The following is an 18165-nucleotide window of genomic DNA, read 5'->3' on the forward strand; positions in this document are numbered from 1 at the left end:
GTACAGAAATACAAATTTAAAATACAAATTTTAAACAGCAGAGTTAAAATTAATTTATAAACTGTTAAAATACTGACAGAATAAAAAGGTCTTCACCTGGCGTCTAAAAGAATATAGTGTAGATGCCACAGCAGAGAAGGCCTTAGGGAGCTCATTCCACAGCCGGGGTGCCACAGCAGGGAAGGCCTTAGGATCTGTAGACAAGGCTCATTCAAAATACAGTCCATGTACTGTGGCCACAGCAAAGAGTGATGAGTTGGTGAACGTGGCAGAGGCAAAGCTGTCATTCCCCACATCCCAGAGGGACCGGCTGGCAATGAGCAGACCTTGGTTGGCCTGCTGGCCCAGAAAGACATTACACACCAGCTTGTACCGAGGTGGGGCTACGTCTTTGACTCTGTTCCGGATGAGGTCAGACAGGTTCTGGGCCAACTGCCCGCTGTTTGCAGGGTTGTACTTGGCATCACCTAAGTAGCTGGCCAGAACAGATTCAAGAACCTGCTGCGTCCGGGAAGAATTAAACTTGAAATCTTCATCTGGCTGCATCTTGTAGGTATTCTCATAGTGCGTCTCCCGAATGGGTTCAAAGAGTGGTAGCCCAGAGAAGCTCACTCGGCCACAATGCATCCAGGGCCCAATGGAGAGGCGCCTTCCCCCAGTAGCCAGTGAGTTCCTCCTGCTGGAAAAGGGAGCATTAAGGATGCTCATGATGGAGCTTCTCCGGGATGGTGGAAAGGGAGCTTTCCCTTCTTCAATACTCTGCAGACGCAACAGTGGCCTGGGTGTCATATCGGTAGACTGAGAGTTCCGGTGGAGAGGTAGGGACCCTGCCTTTGGATGAGTGGAATCAGTTTCCTCTGGAGCCATTACCTGACTGAGTATTTCCTGGGACATTGTTGAAGGTCACTCTGACATGTCTAAGTAATCAACCCCTAGGACACCAGGAAAAGAGAAGCACAATTATATTGATACATCATTACCATCTGGGACCACAATTCTTCAAGCAGCCAACCTTCTTTGATAGACTAGGCCAGAGTTTGTTTACAAGAGCATTCCTTCCAGCCCGTACACTTTTGCAATACCAACACAGGTAGGGATAGGTTAAATGACTACAATGGCCAACTGGTGTCCGTAATGTATTTAATTTGTTTTTAACTGTGCATACTTATTGTTTTATACTGTATGTTTTTATCTGTACGCCGCTCTGAGACCGTAATGATATAGGGTGGGATATAAATGTTTTAAATAAGTAAATGAATAATGTATTATCTTTTTCCAAGAGTTTGAAAGACATCTCTGTATCTGGCCACTGTAAGCTTAATTGTATAGTCTCTGGAAAGTGTGTGTGTGTGTGTGTGTGTGTGTGTGTGTGTGAGAGAGAGAGAGAGAGAGAGAGAGAGAGAGAGAGAGAGAGAGAGAGAGAGAGAGAGTATAAACATCCTTAATTATCTCAAATGCAGCATATCCCTTTCTGTGGAACTAATGTTTTGCTGAGGATGCACCTATTAAGTGAACTGAAGGGACCACTACTATCACCTGTTCAGTCTTTCCTTGCAGCAGCCTTTCCCAACCTGATGCTCTCCAGGTGTATTAGACTACAACTCCCATAATCCCCAGCCAATGGAGTGATGGAAGTTCTAGCCCAACATTTCTGGAAGGCATCAGGTTGGGGAAGGCTGCATTTTAAGAAAGATGTCTAAAGGACAGCCAGGTCTTCAGCACAAAATCCTATATATTTCAGTGTACCTCATTTTCAAATAATACACTTGTAATTAGAATACCCCTTATTGCATACACTATAGATTTGTTCTTGTGTATTTTCTTTTACTATGTGTGGTAGTACAGATTCATCTCTGGGACAGGTTTGATAGAGATGAAAATGTAAGTGCTCAAAAACTGCCTGTCTTCAAGGTCTCTCCCTCCTACCCCTTGCCCTTCTGTTGCTTTCCTAGGGGGAATCCACACGTTGTACTGAGGCTGCTTCCATGTGGCCCCAGTGTACCCCGAAAACGATCGTATAGCTTGCCTGTAAAAGAGACGAGGAAGAGGCGTCCTTGCCGGCGCCACTGGCGCCGCCACCACCCACCTCCCTCCTCGCCGGTCGGCGAGGAGAGCTCGGCGGAATAAGGCGGGGTGGAGAGTGGAAGAAGCTTTCCACCCCGCCTTCTTCTGCCGAGCTCTCCAAGCCAGCCAGCGAGGAGGGAGGTGGGTGGCGGCGGCAAGGACGCCTCTTCCTCGTCTCTTTTACAGGCAAGCTACTCGATCATTTTCGGGGTGCACTGGGGCCGCATGAAAGCGGCCTCAGTACGACATGTGGATTTACCCCTAGTCTAAAGACATTGCCAGTTACTGGTCTATTACCAAGTTTCTCAGTGTCTTGGCATGAATTCTCATCATGTTCCATCTCACTATTTTATACTTTCTGCCTCTTTGCTATTTACCTTCCGCAAGAGTCTTTGCATTCCATGTGGTTTAAAGGTCTCTGTAGAGATGTCTGGGGAAACTTATGCCCACAGTGCCTCACAGCTGTTCCAACTGTAACAGCTTTGTGCTCTAAAATCTTTTCTTTTCATTTCTTTTCTTTAGCAAGATCCAATTTATGGCCTGCTTTTAGACCTTATGAAGGCATTACACACACACCCCTTTTGAGGTCAAAGAATGTGAGATGCTTTTAAAACTCTGAGTATAGTAGATGCAGAAACGAGCAACATTTGCTTCCAACCTTATATGTTCAGAATCATGGTGGTTCTGCCCACTGGTTCTTTGGTTGAAATTCCCACCTCACCCTGCCTGTTTTATAGCATTTGGATGTGACCCAGTTTGTAAGAATGTTGCTATTAGCTGCTAGACCCTTATCCTGAGAGACTGAGAAGCAATCCTGTTCCTTAAAAAAAGTATACATGAAAGGCAAGATTCTTTTATAAAACCACGACTCCAGATTCTAAGTGGAAAACGTTTAAGGTGGGATGGGGGGTGGAGGGAATCAAAGAAAGTGGAATAAATGAGCTATTGCCAAAGAGAGATTTTATCATGAGAATTGGAAGAACAGCTGCAAGATTATTTGTGAGCCTCCTTCAATTCTTTTCTGTTGAGATTGCAAACAATAGATACAAACTACATTTAAGTAAATAATAGTGCATTTCAGAGATCACACATTTATTAATAAAACACTACTTATATGTAGGGATTAGTTTTCATTTTTAGCAATACTTTGAAAATTCAATTTTAATTTTTTACATTTTAAGATAGTTATCTGATATCAATCATTTTGAAGTAATTTTTTTTTATAAGGCTTTTAGGTGCCCTGAGGCATTGTAGGTAGAGCGGACTAGGAAATTAAATCCAATTCCTAATCTGGATTAGAATCAGTATTCTGCGTTTTATGGAATGTTCCCATGATCAATGAATACAGATAAATTTTTAGCTGACTCAAGCAGTCTTATTCAAACAACAAGGACAAAACAAGGACAAAATTAGACAAAATAAATAGCAAAGGGACTTTTTTCTACCTGGTCTTTTGCATAATTTGATGGGAGTATTACCACATTCCTCTCTTAACTTGTGCATCTGTCAAACTGGACTTCTTTCGCAATTCCTAACATGGAGCATAAATCTCTCTCCTCTGTTTTTAAAACACTCTTTGAACAGGTGAAAAATATGCACAAACCTAACCTCCATTGATATTGATTAAGTGAACACAAGTTATGACCAAATTGTGCTGAAAGGTAATTAATTCACATGAAGTGATTTTGTGGGCATAGACCTGATGGGTTCTAGCATATAAAAGACAATCATTGGAAAACAAAAACAAAATGCCCTGCTCAGACAGCAAGAGGTGTGACTTAAGAGCGGGTTCTCAGTGGTATTACATCCCATCCCATCTTACCTGGGAGCAACGCAGCCTGGCACAGAGGCCAGTGAGCTTGCTAGAAGATGAGCTCTGGTGGATCCGTGGGTTAGAGAAGCCCTTTAATGCCCATTATCTTGTTAAAGCTTGCTCAGGCTTGTTGCAATGGCCTGCCAAGGCTCTCGCCCCATCTCCCTGCCTTAATAAGTTCCCTCCCTCCCTCGCCATGGTAAATCATTGGCCATTTGATGTGACAGTTCAATGAGAGAGCCATCAAAAGCACTGCAGCAGGAATGGGCAGCCTGCCACCCAAAATGGATGGTCTCTGTGGAGACTGTCTCCCTCACATTATTTTTGCACAGCCTGGAGTGGGTGAGGAAGGGAGTGGGTGAATACCTCTATGCTTCATGGTAGCTTTTGGGACCCAGGAAAAGTTTGGTTATGGACTAATGGCCCTTGCTAAACTGCTAGGCCAAGTTAATGGGATCTCACTCTCACAGCTTACTTGAAGTCATGCCCTCTGACCTCAAAGCTTGCCTTCAAAATGTATGTCTATGATTTGCAACTGGAAAAAGTTTGTGAACTAGACTACATCCTAGTCTAGTGGTAGATGTTTCATTCAGTGGGTTATTATTATTATTATTATTATTTATTTATATAGCACCATCAATGTACATGGTGCTGTACAGATAACACAGTACATAGCAAGACCCTGCCGCATAGGCTTACAATCTAATAAGTTGTAGTTAACAATAAAGAGGGAAGGAGAATGCAAACAGGCACAGGGAAGTGTAAACAGGCACCGGGTAGGGTAAAGCTAATAGTATAGAGTCAGAACAAACTCAATATTTGAAGGCTATAGGGAAAAGAAAAGTTTTTAGCTGAGTTTTAAAAGCAGTGATTGAGTTTGTAGTTCTCAAGTGTTCTGGAAGAGCGTTCCAGGCGTAAGGGGCAGCAGAAGAAAAAGGACGAAGCCGAGTAAGGGAAGTGGAGGTCCTTGGGCAGGCGAGAAGCATGGCATCAGAGGAGCGGAGAGCCCGAGCGGGGCGATAGTGTGAGATGAGAGAGGAGAGATAGGGAGGAGCTAGACCGTGTAGAGCCTTGAAGGTCAGCAGGAGAAGTTTATATTGGATTCTGGAGTGAATTGGAAGCCAATGAAGAGATTTCAGAAGTGGAGTGACATGGTCAGAGCGGTGGGCCAGGAAGATGATCTTAGCGGCAGAGTGGTGGACAGAGACCAGCGGACTGATGTGAGACGAAGGAAGGCCAGAGAGAAGAAGGTTGCAGTAGTCCAGCCGAGAGATAACCAGTGCGTGAACGAGAGTCTTGGCAGAAGAGACACCACCATGAAGTGGAGATTGCTATTGCTTTGTATGGTCTTGATCCAGGTCAGGTGACTGGGATTGACAGCCAATAACATTTGTTGCCTATTCTCAGTGGTCCCATGAATCAGACTCACCTTCACATCACACAATCCACTATGACTTCTCCTCTTTCAATCAAGAACCGAACTTGCAACAGAATGCTCACATGTCTTAATAAATATGGGATCACAGTTTGTGGTTAAATTTATAACAAGATCAGTCCTGCAGCTGCCTTTGAGCATGTGCTGAGTGGCTACAACTCACAGAGGATTGTGAAGAAAGATTTCTGGGAGTGCTTCAGACCTCATATCGCTGTTTTTAGAAAGGGAGATGCGTTTAGTACCTCCAGATGAGTGCTGAGTTCTCTGAGTCGCCTGGTAAGAATGACACCCTCCCTCAATCTTGCTTGTTGAGTCACTTCCTTCCTAAATTTTAATCACTTTCTCCTAAGTTGTTATGATTCCTTTTATAGTTTCTTTTTACCTGCTTTGGTATGCCAAGGGTAGCTTCATGGATTGACATGCTCCAATTTGTCTTTTCTTTTCACTTCTTTTTTTGTGTGTGCAAATACAATCATAACAAACAGCAACAAAAGAGGAAAAAGGGCGGGGAACTACAAAAGAAAAGGAGGAAGGAAAAAAAGGGGGGGAGAAAGAACACATCATAAAACAAATCCATGCTCATTTCATTCTTGTGACTTCGGAATCCAAATTCTAAGGTACCTGTCTGGCTTCAGTGCCAAAGCCCTGGTGAGCACATGCCATCCTGCCTTGACATGAGCAGCCTAACATTGCTCCTCTGATGATTCCTTTCACAACCACTCCTCTCTCCCCTCTCATCTATGCTGAACTGACACTTTTTAGCCTTTATTGTCCTGATGTAAAAAAAAATCATCTCCATTTGAAAAATCTGCTGATTTCCAGTCAGCTTTTCTTGGCCATAATGCATCTCCTCCCTCCCTCCAAGTCCAGTCACTCACCCTACCCATTGCATCCCTACCCAACCACCCCCTTGCTGACCTGTATATCTGTGGCCCACTTCTGTACTCCACTGAAGGCATTATTTCGAGCTTATTTTTGGTTTGGTTACCTGTTGGCTCCTAGGTGTCTTACTTTGCATTTGGAGACCTTGCCAAGAGAGAAAGGTGTTAAAGGTACTGTGTATTTATTTTGTAGTGAAACGTTTTGTTGCTACGTGACACAGAGGTTCTCCAGGCACGGCATTCTCCTCCTTTAACTCTTTGTGGCTGTTGGATGATTGAAGAAGCAATATCTGAAAATCCCCTGACAACTCCACAGGCATTTCATTCCAGGTGTTTCAGAACCAGTTCCCACACACTAGTTTCCTTTGATTGTTGACCCCTCCTGCCCTCAGTCAAACACAGGCCTGAAGAAACTCAAGATGGTTGTTTAAAAGGTCAGTCATTGCAAATTGCACCTTGGGAAGTTCATTTTTCTTGGTTCTTTCCTTCCACAATACCAATGGGCAATAGATGGTTATTTACAGACGGATGCCTGATCTGAGAGGAGTTGTTACCTTAGATCTATCTGTAATTCAATAAACCTCAATGGGATTGATGAGCGAGCCCTAGCCTGATGGAGGTAGAGCTGCTACCAGCCTCACTCCAAATGAGTGACCTCAAGACACCATGGATTTGCATACCAATCCAAGCATAACTACGGCCTTAACTAGACCTAAGGTTTATCCCGGGGTCGTCCCTGCCTGCTTCAGGGATATCCTGTGTGTCATTTACATGAACAGGGATGACCCCAGGATGATCCTGGGATAAACCTTAGGTCTAGCTAAAGCCTACGGCCTCCTTTACATGTGTACCTGTGGTGGTGTGGCAGCTTCCAGCAACGTGATCCCACATTGCTGTCAAATGTGTGTGAATGAAACATCTAGGGCTAATTGTGAATCTCTTTCCCAACTGTGGTCTTCTCTGAATCAACACCTGGCATACAATACAGCCAAACAGGGTAACCACCCTAACCAACAGTGTAACCAACCAGTATTGAAAGGCAGAATTAAAATGTTGACACACAGACATTTCCAAAATAAAACTGAAAAGTATATTTGTTGAATAAATTGGATGAGATTTGGTGAAAGGCATGTAGACAGTTGATTTTAGCCCTTTATGAGAAAAGATAGTCACAAAATAAAGATTGAACAAACCAATCAAACCTGATGGCCTGCTATCTCTCTGCAAAGCAGGAAGGGGCAATTTGGAACAAAGTAAGGGTCGGGTACTAATCCCTGCTTGCATTTTTATTGTTGCAATTCTCACTCAAGTTGCTTTCCCCACCTGCAGCACCTCTGGTTTGCTTGCTCTGCAAATATGCACCTGGGAACTAATAGGGAGATAAGCTGCAGGCCATAGATAGGTTAAGCACATTACTCCTCTGCTCCAAATTGCCCCCTCCCAATGCTGCTTTGCCACAAGGAAGAAGGACATCAGGATTTTCTTACACATGGACTTTGCACTATAATACAATGTAGGGCCTATTCCTTTGTTACCAGGTTTCTGCTTCCCCGTGGCTCCATCTGTTCCAATATATCTGTGGTTACTCCTCTGCCGCCCCTCCCTGTCCAGCAAGTGCCACCCACTTCCAGCAAAGAGCCAGGGTTTCACCAATTCTCCTGCTGGACGTGTTCACAGAAGCAGAGTTAAGTCTGACATTTAAGGAGAAAGCAAAAGGCATTTCCTGATTATCTTTTTTTGGTGGAAAGAAAGGCAAAAGAGGAGGGTGTAGCTGCGGTCAGATAATTCTTTACATGCATAATAAACCCACTTTGACAGGAATAGCACTTAATTACCAGGTAGACAGTTACATAAATGGAAGTGCCTCATACACTTTGTTCGTGTGAAAAATTGGCCTTTACTTGGGCTTTAATTAGCTACTCGCAGCATGGACTTGGGCCTGAAACCTTTATGGGATTTGATTAAGGAGCCTTCAGTCCCAGGAAGGGTTGTGGAGATGCAGGCAGAATCTACATTATCCTTTATAATGGTATTGAAGTTCACTGACAATGGTTGAGGCCCATGGCACATTCCATACACCATTTTCAAAACATTTTCAAAGTGTTATATCCTGCTTGGTGTAGATCTGGCATCTCCCAAATATATCCTTTCAAATGTATGGAGCCAATGCATGACAGCTCCTGAGCTAACTAAGGAGGGATTTAAGTTACTTCGGGTGCAATCCTGTGCATGTTTAAACAGAGAAAAATTCTACAACTCCCAGCGTGGGGTACGCTGGGAGTTGTATGGATATTTTCTGTCTAAACATGCATAGGGTTGCACCTTTACAAACAAAATACCTGTGTAAAAGCAAAGTAATTATCTATATTTTGAATATTATCATCCTCATAAAGCTCCTATCCAGATACTGGCCACAGCCAGACCAACTTGGCTTCATAGATAGAACTACACGACACACTTTCCAGTGAAGAGAGACAATATACTGGCACTTCAGACAATTGTTCGTGCCAGTTACGTAAGCAAAAATATTTGACTTTGAATGTAAGCCTGAGGCAAATACCAAACAGGAGATACCTCCTAAAAGTTGCAAATGCTGTTAGTAGGGCCACATTTTCTGTTATATCACACTTTGGACACCACTATGATAATGTTGAAATAAGCAGACTGTGAGAAGGGAGTCAGTTTAGGTGATTTCTCTTCATGCCCCTGGGCTAGCTGTACCTCTCTTTAGGACCTGATGGCTGGGATGGAGAGTAACCATGTCGTTCACCCTTCCCACATGGTATCCCTATGTCAGAAATTACTACAGGAGTGTGAAACACAATAACTCAAAAGCAGCAAACCACCACTCAGATTAGATAACATAAGAATTGGGCCTTGGAGAAGCAGATGGGATGGTAGATGCCAAGGGGCTTTGAGTTACTTGAGTGTCTGACCAGGTTCTCGTCTTGACGATGCTGGGTCTGCAGTGCGGGGCGCCACCGTATTGGCATTCCTTCTGACCATCTACAGCTGAAGGAGAGCAGTTGCGGGCTTTCCTAAAGGTGCAGCCGTGACCGACCCAGCCGAGCACACGCACGGCAGTTCAGGGGCACCTGAGAGCATCTGCGCCCCCTCTTTGTTTGTTTTTATATAGGCCTAAGTTTAGTATTTTTCTTTTTCTTTTAAAGCTGTAAATGCGAAGGATCGCATTTACAGCTAAATGGGGGAGGGAGGAACAAGGGGGGAGAAATGGGGTGTTCCCTTGCAGAATATCCAAACCCTTTAATTTTTAAATTAAATTTTAATTAAAATGCTGTTGTCGCCTCGCTCCAAGCTAAAAAAGTCGGGTTAAGTGCCCAACCTTTTTAGAGCCGAACTTTGGGGTTTTGCCCCTGGATCGCTTCGGAGTGGTGGCTGCATCATGTAGATCACCTGTCCCCACTCCGTGGGGGAAAAGCACCCGTCTAGACAAAACCCAGGAATCTGCTTGGGGTGTAGTTGTGGTAATCCTAATTCTCTCCCATCTTCTTTCCCCCTCTGTAGTGGCCTGATCTATAGACAGAAAAGTGATGATGGAGACTGTTACATATGGATGTCATGTGTTCTCATCACCCCAGAAGCTTGCCCACATACATGTTCTATGACACTGAAGCAATCCTTTATAAAATGCCTCCAGGAAATTGTGCAAAAGGCCCTGGCAACTCTGTCCCAAGCAAAGGAGAAGCCCCGAGGATTTCAGCTTCAGAGATGTGTCATTTTCAATTTGCTGACAAAGATGTTGGCAGTCAGATGACTTTCCAGATATAAGGTTAAGCCCTTGCAAGTGTTGAGCTGGTTCTGAGCACAAAACTGCTGCTTTTATGGCAGCCCCTAAAATGGTCTTGTCCCCCTTTTTTTTGTTGAGATTTAACACTCACCAGTTGCCTGCTTTCTCCAGCCTGTTCTACGGCCTTTTCCCATTTTTTGCAAAAGCTTTTCCCTTCAGGATTTTTGTGGTCCCTCCCACAGCAGCTGGATTTTAGGGCCTGGGCAGCTGCCTGTTGCCTGGCAATAGCGGTGTAGCTTCCCCCTTCTCTGGCCTTCTCTGCATTCCTGCCTTGCAGCTGAGCTCCCAGCCAGCCGTGACTCCTCCCGGTTATATCTTTATTACAGACAGCAAGCCAAGGCAGCCCTTCCTGAGCTCCCTGAATGTGGCTACCCTTCACCAGGTCCCAGTGCGGAGTTGCCTCCCAACCTATGGCCTTATCTTGCTCAGCCTTGGTGCTAGGGGATTCAGCTGCCTTTGCTGCCGCCCTCAGGACTCTCATCAACAACCCACAGTTCAGGTGAGCCAGCTGGGAGAGCCGGCTAAGAGAGCCTGGGGATCATCGTGTGGATGGGAGCAAAGGCCGCAGTTGAATCAACAAGGCTAAAGATCAGAAGGAAAGCTGGGAAGCAACGTTAAGTTTGTTCTGCTGGCTTGTTTTGCTGGGAGAATGCATAATGTCAGGAAATGAGGAAGGCCCCATGCCTTATCCCAATGTCAACAGTGAATAGGAAGATACAGGCTGCACTCAACCGCCAGCATGAGTGTGTACATGGATGGGTGACTTCTTGACCTGCCAAGTCATGACCTTGCACAACTCCCCCTTTTAGATGTGCCTAAGGACTATCAGGGAATTGTTATGGGTTTGTAAAATAGTTTGCAAATTTACGTAGTGTTATCTTTGGTGTTTATGATGGTGTTATCTTGGTGGTATCTGCTTTGGGAATCGTTTCAGGGGGAAATACTTATCTAAAAATATGTAAAGGTTAGCAAAAAAAAGGTAGTTCTCTTTCTGATGTTTTATTTATTTTGTGATATTTTCTTAGACATGCATGTGTGTGTAGGGGGGCTGAATCACAGGATTGGAACAGTTGGTTTCTGAATATAAAAAACATTATTAAGACATGGGTCAGCTGTTTTTTAGGAGTGGTTTGTAAGGGCTGTTTTTTCTTTTTCTTTTTAATGTGTGTTTTAATATGGAAATGATAGTGATGGTAAAACTGCACACTGTAATGCTTGCTGTACAGCATGAATGATTATTTGTGCATGGTTATGTGAGCTGTTTCCCGCTCAAAATATTGCATACAGAGTTGCTCTTAGTTGACACGGTTCTGTTTAATAACATGATTATCATCACCATATATGCAGCACTAGTGTGCAAAGTGTTTTACAGCTCTTGCTATATTCATCCGTGTATTCCTGTGAAGCAGATCATTGCTCTCAATTTGCAGATAAGAAATTAAGTTTGTAGTGTGGCAACATGACTAAAGGCACTGCACAATCCTATGCATGTTTAGGCAAAAAAAAAAAAAAAAGTCCTACAACTCCCAGCAGGCCCCAGCCAGCATGGGTGGGAGTTGTAGGATATTTGGGGGGTGGGATCTAACATGTCTGCCTCATTCCAAGGCACAGCTTTGTCTTTTCTATAAAACCTGGAACTAGCTTTCATATTCAAGGGAGGGAGCCACTGGGGTAGCCATACAGCCATTCAACAGGTCAGACTGGTGGCCCATGTGCTGTAATACTTTTGAGATTCATTTGGCAATATAGCCATAGGCTTCCTTTGTTAATAATGATACTTGTTAGTTAATAGTTCCTGAAGTGGTGTATGCATTGTAATCAGTCACCCTCTCCAAAGATGCTGTTCACTTTAGTGGAATACTGGTTAATAGGTTATTGCTTGGAAATGTTCCCCATAGTAGCTCTTAACTATATGGACAGCCAGTTGTCTCTAAGCTCTAGCAGTGAGCCAAATATTAGCACTTCCCCACAGTAATGCTTATTATTTATTTATTTATTTAGCACCAACAATGTACTTGGTGCTGTACAAAATATACAAATAAAACAGCGATACCCTGCCTAGAGGCTTACAACCTAAAATCACATTAAAACATATGAAGGGGGAGAGGGGTTCACAAAACAGAAATAAGAGAATAATAAGAACAGTAAATCAAGCTAAAATACCAAAAGCTATTGAAAACAAATGAGTTTTCAAATGCGTTTGAAAATCTACAATGGAACTCGTGGTACGTAGTTGCTCTGGAAGAGCAATACTTGCCCCTGCATGGCTGGACCACCAACCAGGTTCCCTTAAGATTTGTGGTACCACATTGATAACAATATTTTAAAGTGGTTGCTTTAGCTGCTTCTATCAAATTTGGCTGCTCTGTATATATTATGGGGCCTCATTCACCCCTTATGATGGGCCTAGGACTGGAACTAGGTTTCTGCTAAGGTTTATTCTGTTTATGTATTGGATAATGCATACAACATGGGCCAGGTACATGATCTGTGCAGAAGGATGGAGTTACAGTCGGTACCAGGATCAAAGCCCTAATCTGCGAACGTTGGATGAATAAAAGCTTGGGTATCAAGGCATTTGTTCTCTTCTTAGCTTTCCAGAGAACAATGATTAATTTTGCTCAAAACCAATGAAGCATCAGATACAGTTCACATGGGAACATAGTTTAAGGTGGTGGTTTTCTCTCTTCCCTTATTCAATGTGGCTTTACTTGCTTCCTTGAGACATTCCTCCTCTTAATAGTGTTATGGATATAGTTCTCACATTGCATCTTCTCCACCTCCTTTGTAATATGTTGGGTTTATTTTTTCTGTTAAATTTCTAATCCAGAAATAACAATCCAAGGTTCTCTTTCCATGGAGAATTGGCACAAGGTGTATTTCTATGGGCCAACCTAACAAGTTGACTGAATATAGTGGCTGACTGAAAATAGAGGACTGTACGCCAGTACAGGTGTTGGACTTAAATGGCTTTCAGATCCTTTCCAACACTATTATTCTGATTATAGCACACATTGCCATTAAGATGCACCATTGCCTCGTTCCATGGATGGTTAGCTGTGCAACAGTTTCTTTGCATGCTGTACTTTCCCACTCCTCAACACCAGACATTTGCAAGGTGATTTTAAGCAGATTGTGTTTTGCTGATTGGAACATTGCTGATGAGGTGTTAACAAATCTTATGCGGGGAGGCCATTTAAAACCCACATTGGGCCCTTCCAGACAGAAGGAAATTTTTGCATAATAAGTGCACAATTGTTGTTCAGAGATTCAGTTGGGATACTGCATTTTCTTAGCAGTCAAACTGCAATATGTTGTCATTGAAAAAATGAGATTTCCCCTCCCATCTAATACATCCACTGTTAGACATGAGTGTTGTATAAAACGTGCTTGTATGAGTATCACAGACACCTATTGGACAATGCCGATGACTTCATTAGTGGGAAGCAGGACTATGACATAATATTTAATAGTAAACTTCTGGGAGGCAGAGTACAAATATGAGCAAGGCTACCTCTTTTTCTCTACAGCAGTGCCGACAGCAAGGCTACCCCCCTTTTAGTATATGGGGATATGATATTATGCAACTGGTGCTAGCTCATGAGTAGGAAAGGTCCCGGAGAAAGTACAGCTATCTGATAATCTCTGTTATGCTGCTATGGCTATTCCGTTGGTGTAACTAACAACTGAGAGAATTGGTTGTTTTAGAGGAATTGTCATTTCACAATGAAATGTGAATAAAAGACGCAGCTCAGTTTTCCGACCCATAGAAATGAGAACGTAATTATGTAATGGAAAATGAAGTGAAGTGCTGAGTCAATTACAGAACAGGCACTGCTGTGGTATGTAGGTTTATACACACCCATGCAAGCTGTAGTGTGGTAGGAAAATCCTCCTACATGTTCTCTTTAACCTACTGCAACTGTGGTTGGTCCTTATCGTTAGTCTGATGACCATATATATAAAATTGGGCAATCTGCAGTACTGATTGGAATGCAGTGATCAGGATTATGAGGCTATGCTCCTGACCACCTTTTAAGCCAACATTGATTTCCCAGTTATCTGCTCCCAGTGCTTGCTGTTCTGTTCATGTGCATCTGCTGCCAGATGCTGAATTTATTCCATCTTTCGGCATTCTATTGATAACCCAAATTAACAGAGCAGTCCTATGCTCACATTGGGGTGGGGTTGGGTGGGGTGGGGTGGGGTTATACACCACCACTATGTCAGTAGGACAGCTGCTATATCCAATGTGTGGTCAGCTTGGGAAGGGAGGGGAAAACCCACAACCAGAAAATACAAAAATAGCATCAAAATGGCAGACATGCTTACAGCATCCCCTGAAACTTTGCCAGTGCCCAGCCATCTGGGCCACTGCTGTCCACACGGAGAGAGCCAGTGAATTCACAACAATATCAGGTCCCGTCCCCCGGACCGCCTCTACATCACGCAATAAGCAAGGCAATGCCACATTGATGCTCCTAGTCCATCAGTCCCAGTGGCATTTCCAGCAATTATCCTGCTAGTGCCAGTCCCCAGGCGTACCTATAGGCAGGGGCTTGAATCTCCTTATGGTGCCCAAAACCACAGTTTGGAACAGAACATACAAAGGGGAGGAAGGAGAACCCACCCAACACAGCATCCCATTGCTCCTTGGACAAGGGGCTTGCAAAGAGCACATGTAGCCTTCTTGGAAATAATAAAAAGATTAAACCACAAGAGAAAAAGGTTTAGGTCCTATGCAGGGACCAAAAGACATTTTTGCCAAGCAGTCAAGGAGACAGGCCGGGACACACAACAAATGGAGTCTGAGACACACACTGCCATCAACACCCTCCAGTTGCTCACTATTTAAGGTACAAGGTTGGGAAGCAGGAGACTGGAATTTGAGTCCCAGTAGGGGAAGGGTGGGGGGATATATGGCCCTCTTACCTTTGGCATACCTGTGGGGGGGACTGTCGTGTGAAGGCATGAGTGAAGGCGTTCTCAGGATTTAACCCCACATTGCAAACACCACAAAGCAGTCCCTTAATTCAGGTACAGACATAGCATGATGCAATATTTCCCCCACAGCCAATTTTTTTTTAAAAAATGGGAATAACTAGACGTGCCACATGCCATCTTTATTTCCAATAATGCCTGTGCGCCAATAAAAGTGGTAGGTGGCTGCAGCCCAGTCCTTTATTTTGAAGTATGCCCAGGTGCCCAAGGGGCTGCCTATACAACACTGCTTTGTGTACTGATTCCCCCCAAACTCCACAGCATCACTGCGAAGCGGCAGCGATAGGGTTATATGGGAGGAACGAGCGTGGGCTATCCAAGCAGGGAAAATCATAGCGCCATTGTCCGATGGAGGTAATGGCCACCAAATATCAAGGGACTGAAAACCATGCAACGCCTTTTTTTTCCTTGGCAACTATGTACAACTTTGAATATTCATTACAACTGCCCCTGTTTTCATTCCAATACTTTAATATTGTCATGGCAGCTATTACTAGGCTTGTTGAGGCCACCCCTGCACTGATAGCCACCCCTAATTACACCCACCACTTACAGACAACAAAAAACCATAGTGACATCGGAGCAATATAAGCAGTTGCGTTAAAATGACACCTCGAGAAAGTGCAGTTTCTCAGGGAAAAGCATGATGTGGCTGCGAGTTGGCGCCTGCATCGTATACAATGGGGCGCTGTGGTGCAGCCATGATGAGAATATGGAGCGTAAAGACAAGCCCCTGAAAAAAATAAAAACATAAGCTGAGGAGTAGTAAGGAGCTTCCAGGGGGCTAAAGGGATGGTAGGTAGTAAGGGGTGAGGTTTGCCTCTGCTCTGCGGGCGTCTTTTATGTGGTGTGTGTGTATGTTAGCTGTTTTGTTTGTTTCGTTGTGGTGTGTGCTTTGCCTTGTGTATGTATGCGGTTTGCCTGGGTTTTTATGTGTGAGGTGTGGTTTCCCTGGGACATTTTTTCTATGTGGGTGTGTGGTATGGATAGATGTTTACGTGTTTGTGAAATGGGTATTGGAGCATAGAACACTGGGTTCAAAATTGTAGTTTTGTGTTTTGGAACTCACTCACTCCCATCTTATATTTAGGACTTGGGCAAACCATTTTTGTTTTAACTTCACTACTTGCCTTTTAGGAAATGGGTGTCTTGTGCCTGGCCATGCCCATCATGGCAGCCATTTTGTAGGAATGCCCACATCATGCTCACAACATTCCAAATGTTCCCATTGGGCCAGAAAGGTTGGGGACCTCTGGCACAGACCAATAGCCTGGCCCCTGCATGAGCCGACCAGACCTTCTTGCCCACCTCAGCTCCTGACAATTCATGTGACCCATTGCCTAGTAAGCTAGCCCTGCAGTTCCAGGCAGTAACCCGGCAGACCTAACTGCCCTTCACCCTATTCCCAATTCATTTTCTCATATGCCCTTACAGCTGCACACATCCCACTTGTGCATCCTGAGAATTTGTCCTCCCACAGTCCTGTGAACCTGAGTGACGAGGAGAGAGGAAGGGGCGCTGACCCTACCAAGCTCTTCAACCAAAGAGTCCTATCCTGAGGCCAGCTGAAGCCAGATCATATAGGGAGGTGGAAAGGATTCCTATCTACCACTCTCTAGCAAAAGGGGTGGAGCAGTTCATGAAAGGGGAAGACACATGTGCAAGGCTGCCAACCAGTCACCTGGGCAGCTGCTCTTGGACACTGGCTCAACCGTCAGCTGGGTATTAAGTGTGGTGATCCTTATGGCAACAGCTGCCTGCTAGGAACACTTCACCTGTTGCATAACTGTCTGCCATGAAGCTTGCAAGGGTACAGGAGCCTGCCTGGAGCAAATAGGTTAACAACCCCAGAGAGGAAACACTGGGAGCATCCTGCTCATTGTCATTGGTCATGAAGTGGGCATCCTTCATGATCACCATTTGCATGCGTTCTTAAGAAAAGTGGCTCATCACTGCGTACCTATTCTCAGCTCTCAGTGCAGGGCCGGCTCTACCATTGGGCAAAGTGAGGCAGTTGCCTCAGGCAGGCAGATGCTGGAAGGTGGCAGCAAGGTGCTGGAGAGAGCTGTTTGTGTCATGCGGCCTGTCTTGAATCCCCTAAGCTAGTCTGCTGCCTTCAGCTGCAGTGGAGGAACTTGTCCTTCCCCCAGTATCAAAGTAAAATTCAACTGCCAGTCCAGGTAGCTTTTGCACATGGAATGGGAAGAGGGCTGCCTTCCTCTTCTTTGCCTCAGAAAGCAAAATGTTTTGGGGCAGCCCTGAGTCAGTTTCTATTACAGATGCTGTTTAAGAGCATCAGTTACATGATAGAACACAATCCTATGCATGTTTATACAGAAAAATGTCCCACAACTCCCTGCAATCGTCATCAGCATGATTGGATGAGGCATGCTGGGAGTTGAAAGACGTTTCTTCTGCCTGCCTTATGGGATTGTTGCAAGAATAATTGAGGTAATATACGTGAAATTCATGATTGGACTACATCGATAGTGCTATAAAGAATGAGTTAGATAAGTAGTCCTTACAAAGATTCCACTTTAAACACAGTTTAGTATCAGTTACAAAATCAAAATCAGGTAATGGAGGACACACAGTGGCAGGTAATGGAGGTCACAGCAAAAAGGCCTAGTGGCAGCACCTGTGCCAACGTGGGCGTGCTGGGGCCCACTGTAACTGACGCTGATGACTGCAGCATCCTTTCTTTTCTTTGTTTTTTAAACGTTATAATTAATGGCGGAAGTGGTCGTGTACATGGCTACAAGGGCTCATTTTTATCATGGTGCTTTGAACACAAGATAGGGTGCACAAGACAGAACTCTAGGGTGGTGCTCAGTGAAAGGCACCTGGAGAAAAGGTAGGTAGAGGGGCTGGCTGGGAGTTTAGAAGTGTGCATAGCAAACTCTGTTAGATCTACTGAGATCTCCATTGCTCTCTTTCCACAGTGATGTGACATTTCTGGTTGGCAGAGAGCAGAAGGAAGTCTTTGCCCATCGCTGCCTCCTGTCCTCCCGCTGCCAGGCATTCGGTGCAATGCTGAGCCATCCCCAGGAGATACAGCAAGCCCCACTGACCCTGAGTCACGTACAACCAGAGGTGTTCCTTGCAGTCATTGAGTACCTGTACACTAACAGTGTCACCCTCAACAACCTTATTGTAAGTATGA

At 44.4% G+C, this 18165-nt stretch overlaps 2 protein-coding genes across 4 annotated transcripts in view; one reads left to right on the forward strand and one right to left on the reverse strand.

The window, feature by feature from the left end:
* Window positions 1-207: 207 nt before the first annotated feature.
* Window positions 208-5776, reverse strand: DYNLT4 (dynein light chain Tctex-type 4). 2 transcript variants are annotated; one of them, XM_063118562.1, is made up of 2 exons: window positions 5695-5776; window positions 208-932 (listed from the first exon to the last, which is right to left on the reverse strand). In XM_063118562.1, exon 2 carries the CDS (start codon window positions 892-894, stop codon window positions 208-210), a length of 687 nt encoding a protein of 228 aa, XP_062974632.1. In that variant the 5' UTR covers window positions 895-932; window positions 5695-5776. The 2 variants fall into 2 exon arrangements, with proteins under 2 accessions (XP_062974632.1, XP_062974623.1); XM_063118553.1 differs by lacking the exon at window positions 5695-5776 and adding an exon at window positions 3887-3930.
* Window positions 5777-10391: 4615 nt separating this feature from the next.
* Window positions 10392-18165, forward strand: part of BTBD19 (BTB domain containing 19) — a 66517-nt gene continuing 58743 nt past the window's right edge. For both annotated transcript variants that reach the window (XM_063118569.1, XM_063118577.1), the window contains exons 1-2: window positions 10392-10500; window positions 17945-18155. In XM_063118569.1, the coding sequence (XP_062974639.1) occupies window positions 10412-10500; window positions 17945-18155 (300 nt within the window). In that variant the 5' untranslated portion in view covers window positions 10392-10411. The remainder of the gene's footprint in view (window positions 10501-17944; window positions 18156-18165) is intronic.

Source organism: Elgaria multicarinata, chromosome 1 (genome assembly GCF_023053635.1).
Source record: "Elgaria multicarinata webbii isolate HBS135686 ecotype San Diego chromosome 1, rElgMul1.1.pri, whole genome shotgun sequence".
Classification (NCBI taxonomy): Eukaryota; Metazoa; Chordata; class Lepidosauria; order Squamata; family Anguidae; genus Elgaria; species Elgaria multicarinata.

What these genes read in the sequence shown, in the direction of transcription:
- DYNLT4 (XM_063118562.1), bottom strand. Translation starts at nt 894, where the DNA reads ATGTCCCAGGAAATACTCAGTCAGGTAATGGCTCCAGAGGAAACTGAT.